The sequence below is a fragment of the Phyllostomus hastatus genome, unplaced genomic scaffold (genome assembly GCF_019186645.2).
Source record: "Phyllostomus hastatus isolate PE091 unplaced genomic scaffold, TTU_PhHast_1.1 phas_scaffold_1674, whole genome shotgun sequence".
In the NCBI taxonomy this organism is placed as follows: domain Eukaryota; kingdom Metazoa; phylum Chordata; class Mammalia; order Chiroptera; family Phyllostomidae; genus Phyllostomus; species Phyllostomus hastatus.
This window is the reverse complement of record NW_025334011.1, coordinates 9847386-9861807: the sequence shown is the minus strand read 5'-3', so window position 1 is coordinate 9861807 and position 14422 is coordinate 9847386. Positions and strand designations below refer to the sequence as shown.

General features: G+C 36.5%; 1 protein-coding gene across 3 annotated transcripts in view; it reads right to left on the bottom strand.

Annotated features, from left to right (window-relative positions):
* The window catches only part of MPP7 (MAGUK p55 scaffold protein 7), a 246821-nt gene that overhangs the window by 142023 nt on the left and 90376 nt on the right, over positions 1–14422 (bottom strand). For 2 of the 3 annotated variants that reach the window (XM_045858056.1, XM_045858058.1), the window contains exon 3: positions 14033–14151. In XM_045858056.1, the coding sequence (XP_045714012.1) occupies positions 14033–14151 (119 nt within the window). The remainder of the gene's footprint in view (positions 1–14032; positions 14152–14422) is intronic. The other variant, XM_045858057.1, reaches the window with a different exon arrangement.

Sequence of the window (14422 nt, the reverse complement as noted above, 5' to 3'; positions counted from 1 at the left end):
TTATAATTTTACACTTATTTAAGTGATTATGGGAGTATTGTCCAAGAGTCATGTGGCTAAAGACCACCGTGCCTGTTGTTGTCCACCATATCCCCATCACCTAATATAATGTACAATGAGCATTTATGTACTTTTTATACAAATGGGCCATATAATAAAATCACTGATTCCTTGGAAACATAATACATTGTTAATCACAAATGCCTCTACCCCAAAGTTATCTGGCTCTTTACATGACATCAGGGAATGTCATGAGTTTTCTTGTGTTTTTCATGCTACTTTGGCCTGAATTTGCTTTTCTTTATTTTTCACCCATCAGTGACATAACTGACAAATTTCTTGAACTAATTCTCAGATTTCATAAAGGAGTGAGCACCACCTAGTGGAAGGACGTAAGATTAAAAAGTAATGAGGCAATTACCTAAATTTATTTGGCACACAATGGGGACCTATCAAATACTTATTCAAATTAAAAATCAAGATGTATGTCAACTTCATCAAGTAAGGAAATCCAATTTTATCATCTGTATAACTTATAACATACCAAATTAAATAAAATCTATAGAAAAAAATTTTGTTTAAGTTGGCAGTTAACACCATTTGAGCTTTTAATGAAACTAAACAGAAAAATGAAAATAATGAGAGGAAAACACAATTATAAGCTGATATACTCCTAAAGTGCAAGAGAAAAGTCACAGTGAAAACACTAATTGCACATAAAATACACAGCCTGATATATTAAAGGTGACTTTTTTTAAATTAGGAAAGTTCTTTATCAGAAGACAGCAGTGTGTGTACACGCACATGTGCGTGATACTTTGATATTTCGATACTTTAATACTTTGATAAAGCCCTTGCTTGTTAGGCTAAAATAACCTTCTAAAATTTAGTAAGAAAAAGGAATATTAAAATAACACATAGTTGTCTTCCACTTTTCCCATGCTTGGGAAAGCATGAAGACAGAGAAGGTCTGATGCAGAAAGGCACACTGGCATGGAATAGTACAACTTTATGAAAAATGCCACCCATTCTAAGCCTTTCCACAGATGTTAGGATGAAGGTGCATGTCTATGAATAAAGAAAATACAAAAATGGAAGCATTTCACATTAAATATTACCTTTTTACCATGCAACAGTCAGATCAATAGCAACCACGTAAAACAACCTTCATGGAATGCTAATAATTGCATTTACTTTAACTTTTGTATCACTAAAGACTATATGAAAAAATAGATTTGAAACGTAACATAGCAAAGGTGCTTATTAGGATTAGGCAGGTTAAACTTGCAAAACAAAGTAGCCATTTGGTTAAAAAAAAGACCCCGAAATCTGAGTGCTTATAGCAATGAAGGTCTACTTTCTCCCACTCCACCACCCCTGCATGTCCTCTGGGAACTCGGCTCCACCCCTCACAGCCCAGACCCGGGTGAGGAGAGCTTCCACCATGGGGAACATCACCATCTCCGATGGGATGGAGACAGTTGAGGGGTGGTGAGGAGATGAGGCAAACAGTGTGCTGGCTGCCTCGCAGTGGCACACACCACGTCTGCTCATGCTTTATTGATTAAGTCAGCCACATAGCCATAATTACCTTAAGGTAAATAACCTTAACCAACCAGGACATAACGTGACTTTACATGTGCCTTTGTGGCAGCCCCACAGGATGGGCGGCAGCACAGGGAACAGGGAACAATGTACACTTTGTTCAGAGTGAGTCATTTAAACTCAATCAATTTCATTTATATATAATTTTAGGTTGTTTAATAGTAAACTTGCATTAATGTCTTGGTTCACAGAAATATAGTAGTTTAAATAACATTTTAGAACTTCCTTAAGTACTTAATTTGAAAACGTTAAAGATTTTTCTAATTATTTCATGTGAAAATGGAAAGACGTATAAGGCCAACGTAATTTGGTTCTTTCCTTTGATAGTACATTGCTTCCAAATCATGACCACCAGAAAGCACCCCTTACTCCTACTATCTTTATGACATATAAAAATATTAACAATGACTTTCATTCTAAAAGAGGTGGATAAATAATCTTTATTAAGCCTTGGCCAGGTGGTTCAGTTGGTCGGAGCTTTGTCTGGACATCAAAAGGTTGCAGCTTCAATCCCCAGTCAGAGTTTGGGGTTTGTGGGCAGGAAGGGGCAGCCAATCCATGTTTCTCTCTCACATTAATGTTCTCTCTCTCTCTCTCTCTTCATACCCCCCCACCCTCATCTCTCTCTCAAAAAGTCTTTATCAATTGTCACCTCTATGTAATAAAGATGATGTAACTTATGTATCAACTAGAGTTAATTGAAAGTGATTTAACAACAAAGTATATCATCAATTACTTAGGAATAACCATAATTTTTCAATAGGTAAATCCAATGGGATGTAAACATCTATGACTGTGCCCACAGCAGGCACTCAAGTATTTGTGAAATGAATGGAAAACAAATGGGCAAACACAGAGCCTGGAAAAGAAGGTATTTGTCTCCTTTAATCTCTTGAACACCTATATTACCCCTCCAGGTAATATAGAACAACTGTACCCATAATTAATACATTAAGTGCTAAAAATGTTATATAGATGCTTACAACCAAATGAAAACATTAGATCAGTACACACGGACCCCTCTAGAGCCAGCATATAAAAACACATCAGATCTCACTCTTAGCTGGGGGCTATACCCCTCAGAGTCCAATACGTACTCTCCTTAAGATCTACTGATCTAAGAATTCTGTACTGGATAGTGAGTCTCAAAAAACGTTGGCATCTCCTGCATTTAAGACACAGACCCTGTGTGTATGTGTGCTTTAACACAAATTATCAGAAAGAGTAGACTGAGTACAGACCAGGAGAAATTTACAATGCATATAACAAAGATCTAGGATGAGAATATATCAAATAATTCCTACAAATCAACTAGAAAAAGGCAACCAAAGAGAAAAGACAGAAAAAGGACACAGAAAGGCATAAAAAGGAAACTGGAATAGCCTATAAATATATATTTAATATTCAAATAAATATTAACTAAAACTAAAACAAAGAGCTAGCATTTTAAACCAATGCTATTGGCAAAAATTAAATTCCAACAATTACAAGTGTTGACATGGACCTGAAGCAATTGAAACTGCCACTCTTATTGGTGGAAATGAAATGCGGTACAACCTTGAAGAGACAAGACCTAGAAATGTGTGAGATGTACATCTCTGCAGCTGACTAACCTCACTCCGGACTGTCATACCTAGAGAAACAGTCACATACATATACAAGGTGACTCTACACAAAAGCTCTTTACCACGTTGTTTCTGATAGTGGCATGGAGGTGATGGTGGTTTCCAGGAGAAGGAATATGGTACCCACAGGACACCTTGCTTTCTTTTTTTTTTTTAATTTTTTTAAAGATTTTGTTTTTTTTATTTATTTTTAGAGAGGGACTGGAGGGAGAAAGAGAGAGAGAGAAACATCAATGTGTGGTTGCTGGGGGTCATGGCCTGCAACCCAGGCATGTACCCTGACTGGGAATCGAACCTGCGATACTTTGGTTCACAGCCTGAGCTCAATCCACTGAGCTACGCCAGCCAGGGCCACAGGACACCTTTCAATGTAAATATTCATCAACAGGAGAATAAGGAATTTGTGTTCTAGTCATATAATGACATATTGCAATGAAAATCAGTGAATGAGAACTATCTGTAACACCATAAATACATCTCAAAATACATAAAATGTTAACCAAGAAAGGAAGTGTCAAAAAGATGAATGTGTAGAGTACAATTCTAATTATGGAAAGTTTACAAACATACAAAAGAATATCTATTTTTTTTTTAGAAATACAAGCTCAAGATGGAGGTGATCTGGCAGATGAGGGAAAGAAATAGGAAGAAGAAGGGACATTCAAGCTTTAACTGAATCTATAGTTTATTCTTTCTGAAGCTATGTGGTGAATATATGGGTGTTCAGTATATTGTTCTGCCTTTTTAATGCCCAAAATATTCTATAATATTTGTAAAGTAAAGGAAAAGTTAGAAAACACATTTAGCCAACTCAAGAAATTCTCAGAGACTTTCAAATCATAGACTATATTAATTTTCTTTGCAATTTTACAAAGTGAGAGCAAAGAAATAAAAAGGCAACAATAAAAAATTATTAAAGCAAGAAAATATCATTCTGAAAAAAACAGCAATACAGCCAAAGGGATATTGAAAGAATGGTGGGAGCCCTAGGATATAGCATCAAACACAGATAACAAAAGGAAATTGAGGATGATGAGAGTAATAATAATAAAGATGACTTACCATGTAAAGCAATGAATCCTTAAGCATTTTCATAGATTAACTCACTTACTCCTCTTTTAAAGCATACAAAGTAGGCACTACTGTTGTCTCCATTTTATACATAAGGAAAATGAGGCACTGTGCAGTAAAATAAGAAGATATTATTAGTCTTGGAGCCAGACTTTGGGTCCAAGCAAAGCAGCTCCACAGTCTCAGCTCTGAATTAGTCCTAACGATGCCTGTTCACAAAAGGTAGAGCCACGTGGATCGATACACACAACTGTCCATCATTAAGGTACCACAAGAGAGGTAAATAGACAAACACAATGAGACTGAAACGATCACAAGAGTAAGAGAAAAAGAGAGAGAAAAGAAGAGAAGCAGCAGAAGGTTCCAACTGGATCTGAATGGATAATGAAAGTCATCCTGGAAGTTACAAGATTCCTCCTTCCAGAAACCACCTTTATCTCCTCAGTCGTGTATCAGACTCCCTCTTTCATTCATTTAATAATTTTTAGCCGAGTGCCTAAGTTCCAAACTAAAGTTCTGGGAATGTTATCCAGTTACCCTCCCCTAATCAAACAGATTTTACTTGTGATTGTAATTTACTTTAGATTTTGGGACACACACTCTAGAAATACTGTTTAAAATGGTGGCTAAGGTCTCCAAGTCAGCCCATGAAAGCATGTTTAAATTTATTCTACGAAATTCCATCTCAACCTGGAGTTTTCTTTTAACAGACTTTGTGTTCCTATACACCCTCCTACCCAGTCGAGAGAAGTGTGGACCTTGCCTTTCCAAAACCCTGCCACATCACATTCCACCGCACACCAGAGAAACAGGTCACTATCTTTCCATCTGGGTTCTTCTTTGTACAGTTGCCCAAGAATCAGTCATTTTAATGCTGACTCCCACCAAACACAGACTGTATCTTCCTGTATTGTACACATTAGAAGTTAGTGCTTAACTAGCACGTGCTGAAATTATTACAATTCAATTACATAGTTAAAAAGTAAGTGTAATAAAATAAAACAAATATGGCCCTCAAATACGAGAACAAGAATTGGAATGTTTTAAAATCATTTTACTTGAGATGAGAACAAAGAGTAAAGATTTATTTTCTCTCAATGATTCTACAATTACCTGTGGTAAATGTACTTTGAGAACCAAGTCAGAATGTCAGGACCATGTTCTCCGCCCACTGCCTTCCTGGAAACGAGACATGAACCACCACCTGCCCTGGCAATAAAATGAGGGCTCCAAAAACACACAGTCCAGAGCCTGGAGAGACAGGGGTGGGGGGATGAGCCACAGTACTGGGGCTGCAAATATCAAATTCACTAAGCCAATCACTCCCCTACTGGGTGTATACAAGTACTTGTAAAACGATTTGGCAGTCTACTAGTGTAGGAGATGCACTTACCCGTGGCCCAGCAAACCCACTGTTAAGTGTAATATCTAGAGAACGTGGACATTCCCCTACTGCATTTCCTATTCCCTAGAACTGCAGAATGACAGAAATCACCTCCATAGGAACGGTGAGAGGGTTACACACTTCCTGACTCCACCCATTCCAATAAATAAACTGTTCTTAAGTCAAGTGTTTCTAGGTCGGAAACTCCCCACAGTGGTTTCTGTAAATAGATTGTTAAATTATGAATAAGTGCACATTGAAGATGACTGTTCTGAAGCTAAGCATATTTGAATCATCATCTAAATCTCACAATAACTTGCAAACGACGATGTTCCATTCCATTAAACACAGACCACAGTGGTAGGGCACAGCCCCAAGAAGTACTCACAGACATGGCTCCTATTGTCTTGTCCCTAGTCCCAAGCAAATCTTGACCATGAGCTACAGATGGCCACTGTTTTGAGAGTATGAATTACAAAGGTAACAATTTACTCAGGGTTTCGGGAATTTGTATCTTCAGCAGACTTCACATGTTTCTGGGCCTGAAAAAATGTACACTATAACGTAAGAAATAACTTTGTCTGGCTCCTCCAACAGAGCTGGTGAACAATTACCTTTGATTGGCCGATACCCAATTAATTCTTCTCTCTTTCAGACCAGGTGGCCATGGGTCATTCGCAGTGTCTGTCTTTCTTTTTCCTCCCACCCAATGCAAATGGTATTGCAGAGACAAGTACCTCCCTGGTGGGTTTGCTCTCTGAACCCAACACCACCTCTCCCCTCCCAAAATAGCATGAATACTTGCTCAGCCTTGATCTGATTTACTACTATGTAAATATCACATTCTCGTTGCCCCCAGTATACTACTTTTCATTGTTTCTAGATTAAAAGAAGAGAGGAACCTAAAGTTCCTATACAGCAAATAGTTTATAAAACCACTGTTTGAGAAAATTCTCTCTCTTTTGTATAATTTGACTGTATTAATTATCCTAGAGGTAACAACTTTCCAAGCAAAACCCATGATGGTAATTATTAAGAAAACTAAAGTTATGAAAAATTCAGCTCAAACATTACCTTTAAACTGTTTTTTTTTATTTCCTGAAGTTTCCAACTTGGTACATGCAAACTTTTTAAAGTGTGTTCTTGTTCATAGATTACTTTCCAAGCATCTGCTCAAGACTTATTTAGGCTCAAGACTAAGATGATTTTCATTTTTTAAATTCTACGTAAATTTATAAGCATTAAAAACTTTATAAATTTATATCCACCTTAGGATTTAAAATAACCCCCACTCATACTTTGCTTCCACTAGTCAACTAATCTGCTCATGACTTAATGTGTTTCATTAGAAATAAAATTTCAGGCCATCTTCAAGAAGAGAAACTGAATTATGTCCATTATAAATATAATTACTGCTTGGTAGTAGTAAGTAGTAGGGATTTATTTTAAATTACGGATAAATCAAACTAGGAATTTATTTTACTTCAAAAAATGTTCATATTTATTAAGGAAATGGGTTAGGCAACTAAGAGATTATCACGGCACTTCCAAGTATTACCCGAACTTTGTTACATGCACTGTTGTCATGTACTGTGGATTGGCAAGCAAGTTAAAGAACCTGTCTCTTTGTAGAAGAAATAAAAGAACATTAATCCTTACATACCATGATGTCTCCTAGAGGAATATGGAGGCCTCTGATGAAGCTTCAATGTTCTCTTTGTGTGAAATGGACCAAAACATTTAAGTAAGCACAGGGTGCTCAGATCATTAATTTGCAAAGTGTTCAGTTCAGAAATAAAGTCCTACTACTAAAAAAAAAGTGAAAAGGTAACCCATACCATGGGAGAAAATATTTGGAAATCATTTATCTAATAAGGAACTCGTATCCAAAATGCCTAAAGAACTCTCACATATTGGTAATAACATGGCAAAAAAACAAATTAAAAAGTGGGTAAAAGGAGACTTCAGGTTTAAGCTCCAGCATGTGAGGAGAACAGAAGTCACAGGACAAGCATCACCCTAATTCAGGAGACGCAAATACAGAGAATCACAGCTGAAATCAACTTAGCAGGAGCAGAAGCTGCTGGAGCCAGAAACTTGTAGGAACACTTGCACGGTAATTCCGACAAATTGATGGCAGTCAAATGTGAACTGGTCTTGAGAGCGAAAAACTCTTGAGTGCCTAGTCTTAGAGGAGACTCCCCACTCTCTGCCCATGGACACATTCAGTTACTGGGCTAAAGGGGTACATTTGCCTGCAGGCATCAAAGCCTGATCAAATGGGAAGAGGAGTTGGCAGCCAGAAAAGTAACAGTTTATTAGTTGAGGAAATGGTGTCACACCTGGTAAGTGAGTGCTGAAAGACCTGGCTCCCCGATGGCTCCCAGGAAATGGGTTATACAGCATAAAAATTATTTATTAGTCATGCTGGCTGAAGCGGCTGATCATGGGCTTTACTGATTGTTTGGGGCCAGAGCAGCGAGCAGTCGATCCCTGTATCAGTCCCTGATGTTGACTATCAGTGTCTATAAGAAACCCACTGTTGGTATAAAGACACAAACAGATTAAAAGTAAAGGAATGGAGAAAGATATAAACCACGCTGACACTAACCAAAAGAAAGCTGAAGTATCACATATCAATTTCAGGGATAACAGATGACACAAGAAGAATTATCATGGATAAAGGAGGGCATTACATAAATAAAAGGGGTCAATTTTCCAAGAAGGTATAACAATCCTTAATGTGTATGTGCCTAACAAGAACATCAAAATACATGAGGCAAAACTGATTAAATTGCAAAGATAAATGGATAAACCCACTATTATACTCTATAAATAATGGACAGATGCAGCACATAGAAAATCAGTAAAGACACAGTTGAACCAAACAGCACCATCAACCAACTAGAGCTAACACTTCATCGGAAAACAGCAGAATATACATTCTTCTCAAGCTCACATAGAACAAGACAGATTGCATCCAGGCCCATAAAACATTCCTTAACAAATCAAGTGTAAATCATGAAATAAAACAGGCTTTGTTCACAGATATGTATCTATGTCGAAAATTCAAAACATCAACAACAAAACTCTGAGAACGAATAAGTGGTCATAGTAAAGATGATAGATACACACTTAACATGCAAAATTACCAACAATAAATAATTGGAATTTGATATTAAAAACAAAATACCACTTACATTAGCACCAAAACATTTTTAGGTATAAATCTAACAAATGTGTACAGAATTTAAATAAGAAAACAATGAAACTCTGATGAAGGAAATCAAACAGGTTCTCAATAAACAGATATTCCATGTTCATGGACAAGAATATATAATATTATTCAGATATCAATTCTTCCCAGCCTAATCTATAAATTCAACGTGCTCCTAATCAAAATTCCAGCAAGCTATTTTGTAGATATAACAAACTGATACTAAAGTTTCTATAAAAAGGCACAGAATAGCTGGCACAGAACAGACATGGAATAGCTGACACAATACTGAGAAGAACAAAGTTGGAGAGTGGACATTTCCCAACTTCATAACTCACTATAAAGCTACAGTAATATAGACAGTATAGCACTGGTGAAGAAACAAACACATCAGTGGAACATAATAGCCTAAAAACACACCCCACACAAATAAAGTCGCCTAATCTTTGACAGGAGAAAAGGCAGGTCAATGGAGAACGAATGGTCTTTTCACTGTCTGATACTAGGACGTCTAGATATTCATAAGCAAAGTCTTGACTCAAGGCACAGAACTTAAACCTTTTACAGAACTAAATATAAATACAAAACTAAAAAGCTTCTACAAGATCACAGGAGAAAAATCTAGGTGGCTTTCTGTAAGACAATGAGATTTTAGACACACTACCAAAAGCACAGTCTACAAAAACAATAAGTTGGACTTCATTGACATTAAAATTTCTGCTCTCTGAAAGACACAATTAAGAGAATAAAAAGACAAACCAGAGATTGGGAGAAAATATTTACCAAACACCTATCTGTTTAACTAATTTTATCCAAAAATGACAAAGAATAGTTAAAACTCAACAAGAGGAAAAAACTAAATTAAAAAATGGGAGAAGAATCTGAATAGGCACGTCAACAAAGAAGATATACAGATGATAAACAACCATATGAAAAGAGGCTTAATATCATGTGTCAAAAGAGAGTTGCAAATTAAAACAAAATGAGACAACATTACACACCTATTAGAATGGAGAAAATGCAAAACACCGACTGTGCCCAAGGCTGACAAAAGTGCATGGCAACAGGAACTCCCAGTCATTGGCAATGGAAATGAAACAGTCACTTTGGTTATTTATTTTTTTGAAATGCTGGGATATGCAAATTTTATTTTTTAATTTAATCTCTACTGCGTATGTTTCATTACCATTTAATACCCTTATACCTCCCTACCCCCAGCAATCACCACACTGTTGTCCACATCCATGAGTCCTTTTTCCTTTCTGCTCAGTCCCTCCACCCCCTGACCTCCCTTGTCCTGCACTAGCTGTCATCCTGCTCTCCAACTGAGTCTGACCCCATTTTCCCTGTTAGTTCAGTTTGTTCATTAGATTCCACATATGAGTAAAATCATATAGTATTTGTCTTTCTTTCACTGGCTTATATTACTTAGCATATTTTCACCAGGTCTATCCAAACTGTTGCAAAGAGTAAAATTTTCTTCTTTTTTTACAGCCAAGTAGTGTTCCATTGTATAAATGCCTCATAGTTGTTTTATCCACTCATCTACTGATGGACACTTGAGCTGCTTTCATATCTTGGTGATGCAATGAACATGGGGATGCTTAGTTTCAAACAAATCCTTTTAGATTTAAAACTTCATCTTTACAAATTCAATGCAATTGCTATCAAAACTCCAATGGTATTTTTCACAAATAGAACCAACCCAAAACTTGTATTGAACCACAAAAGATCTTGACTAGCCAAAGTAATCTTGAAAAAACAAACAAAAAAAACAAAGCTAGAGGCATCATACTCTCTGATTTCAAGCTATATTACAAAGCTATAAAAATCAAAAGATTATTTTATTGGCATAAAGACACATAGATCAATGGAACAGAACAGAGAGCCCAGAAATAAACCCATACATATATAGCCAATTAATTTATGACAAAGGATGCAAAAATATTCCATGGGAAAAGGACAGTCTTTAAAAATTGTGATGAGAAAACTAGACAGCCACATGCAAAAGAATAAAGCTGGTCCAATATGTTAAACCATAGGCAAAAATTAACTCAAAACAGATTAAAGACTTGAATGTAAGACCTGAAACCATAAAATGCATAGAAGGAAACATAGGTGGTAAGCTCCTTAACATAGATCATGGTGCTGATTTGTTGGACCTGACTCCAAGAGCAAGGGTAACTAATGAAAAAATTAACAAATGGTACTACATCAAACAAAAAAACTCTGCGAAACAAAGTGGCTCAATGCTTATTAATGATTTGTCGCATTCACCAGATCATGTGAATGCTAACATCCTTGTCTTGCCACACCTTCTATGTATTTCCATTCTTATATACAAGTATACTTCCCAGGGCTTCTATCAGTATCATCTTTCTTTTAATACTTCTAAAATATCATGCTCACACCCTGGCTGGTGTGGTGGACTGAGTGCAAGCCTGCAAACCAAAGGGTCACCGGTTCAATTCCCAGTCTAGGGCACATGCCTGGGGTGCGAACCATGTCTCCAGTAGGGGGCACACATGAGAGGCAACCATGCATTGATGTTTCTCTCCCTCTCTTTCCTCCTCCCTTCCCCTCTCTCCAAAATAAATAAATAAAATCTTTTTTAAAATAAAATATCGTGCTCACAGTTTTTATTATTCAAGTTTTCTATTTAGAAATTTCTTCTAAAAAAATCCATACCTAATACATTGTAGGATCATCATATTTCCTTTGTAGTTACCAAGCCTATTACCCACAGGTACTCCTGTCAGAATGTGGCTCAACCTCCAAAGTGGCATGCCGTACCTGCCCCTGATTGGAATGCCAAAACTGCCTCTTCTTCAGTATGTTTTACATTAGACTATAAAGATATATGTATTTAAAACTGTGTGATGATTTAACAACTACTTTTTTTAACATAAAATGACAACTGTGAAGATTTTGTGCTAGAATTAAATCACTTTTGTGTTGAGCCAGTTCTTAATCACATACCAACAGCTTCAACTGCAGACAAAAGAACGTAACATCCAAGAATGATTTGATTCAGACTAAAACAAATCTTTTCAAACAAATTCCTGTTACTCTACCAAGGTTTACGTACAAAAGCCGAAGATCTATCCTCCATACTCCAGGAGAGGTGCCCAGAATAGAGTTAAGCAGTTTATTCCAGCTGTTTGAACTACAACCCCTTGAGCCTGACTCTGGAAGGCATTTCAAGCCGCACGTCCTTGAAAACGAATAGAATGGGTCAGAGGCAAAGGACACTCTGAGTCTGAACGTGATAAAAGGTGGATGTGAGGGAAACTACTCAGAACTGAGAATGTACAAAAGGCACATAGAAAAGTAATTTTAAAAATACATTTGAAAGCAGTTACTGAAAAACATCTGGAATAGTACACATTACCGTGCTACTTAAATACTGGCAACATCAATTTATTTGCCTCCCTGTTTTCATAAAACCAGGTATCAATTATTCTTGAGTACACGTCCCAACCACTTCTTGACAAACACTTTAAAAACCTATGCTTTAAACACAACAACCAGTGTAACTAAGAATCGTTTTTACACATTATTTCAATTTTTTAATAGACAACCACCTCCGTCAATTGTTTTGGTCTTTTGAATGCTATGATAGTTAAATTTTAACTTTTCCTTCATACTTAATAATGCCTACTTCTATTTGCCGAACCTATATAACTATCAAAGAACTAAGATTTTCACTATTTTATGTGAAACTCACACAACCTTGTCTACAGATACTGTAATTACTATTTTATACATAAGGAAACTGATATACCAGCCACATTATAAATATACAAACACACGTGCATCCACTGTGCGGGGCAGGATTATTTCATGATAAAGGGGTGATAATGGCACTTGAAATATGCTTTATTCCTTCTATCAAAGATCAAATCAATTAAAACAAATCCATACCCATCCAACTTCCACACATTCAACAAAGGGATATTTTCATGGTTGCCTCAATAAGTCATAAACTTTATCTACTATAATTCCAAGACTATTTGTAACAAATCCCAAGAAACCAACTATCTAAATTTATTCAGAACACAATACCTTGGTAATTATATAGAAAATAAATAAATAAATAAAACATTCTCATCTTTAAGTATAGTGCTAGAAAAATGCCACATATCAACACTTTTACTTCTTGAGAGTTGCCACTCCTCGAGGCACACAAACTCTAACAAATCTGACAAGAAAAAATGTAGTAATGCTCCTGTCCTGTGAAGCAAATGCAACTCAGAAGTTGCTTGTTTTCAAATACTCCACACATCAATTAAAAGCGTCTTATCAGGACCGACAACCATAACAGATTTAGTGGAATTAAGCACAGGTCCGGATATGATGGAGGCATCCTAAGTTTCTAGCTGCCACAGACCCAAGTAAGACTAAATTTCTTTCAGTTTGAATTAAATGAGAGAAGCTGCAATTCATATTTCCAGAGGCAAGGGTGGCATATTTTCCAGTAAGTTTCTTGTTCTCATTTTACTATTTTAAGAATTTTGATCACTCCCAGGATTGCTGTGTGGCAAGATCTGAATTCTGGTGACTGATCATTTTCATGACATGATGCTTTACTAAAACTGTCTCAAAACACTGTTTTCATTCGCATTTAGCTACAGTGTATTTATACACAAAATACCACTTCAGTGGCGTTGTGCCAAGAAAAGAAATAGCTTGCTAGAATTTCAGTTGACTTTGTTAAAGGAAATTATTTTAAATTAATGTGGCTACTGAACTGCTGCCATCCTTAACCTCAGAAAATATATTCCTTCTAATTTTTGCTATGAACATTTATTTATTTAAGTTAAATTCCAGCTCATGAATGTTGACCATAAGGAGTCTAAACCTTCCTGCTACTATTTCATATTCTTTTTCTAAACAAGGGCAACCACATGTTTGCTGCATTAGTATGCATGGCCAAATCACCACCATTAAGTGAAATCATCTATGTATTTTTGGTAGAATCTTTAACAACTTCCACGCCCGTCAGTGAAATGGAACAAGGCTGTTTTGTTTTCAGAGAGCAACAAATTGATCTCTGGTTTACTAGATGGCGCTCAAAATATTTTTCCATATGTTTTTCCGCAAAGAGAATCTGACATCAGCATGGTTTACCTTTACCAGTGAATGCAGGCTTTTTTCAGCAAACACATCCCAGAGGAAGGTTAGGTCTTCCTGGCTATCCACGTGTGGCTGCAGCTGGGCTGGCAGAGCAGCCAACAGCTCATACAGACCTATAAAATGAAAATAAAACACAAAGTGTAATCTTAGAGTGATCTCATTCATTTCACTTAAGGTGTGTGTAAGTGACGGCTGGAACATGTCTTCTTTACTGGGTTAGTATTCTGAACCATTCTCCAAAGAAGCAAAAGCATTTTGATTTTTCAATTCCAAATAAGTATGTATTAACGGGCTGGTTTTTAACTTTCACAGTTGTCAACATTCTGCAGTCCTCCAAGTTTACATAACCCAAGACAGAAAATGTGTACGAGCTTTCAATAAAAG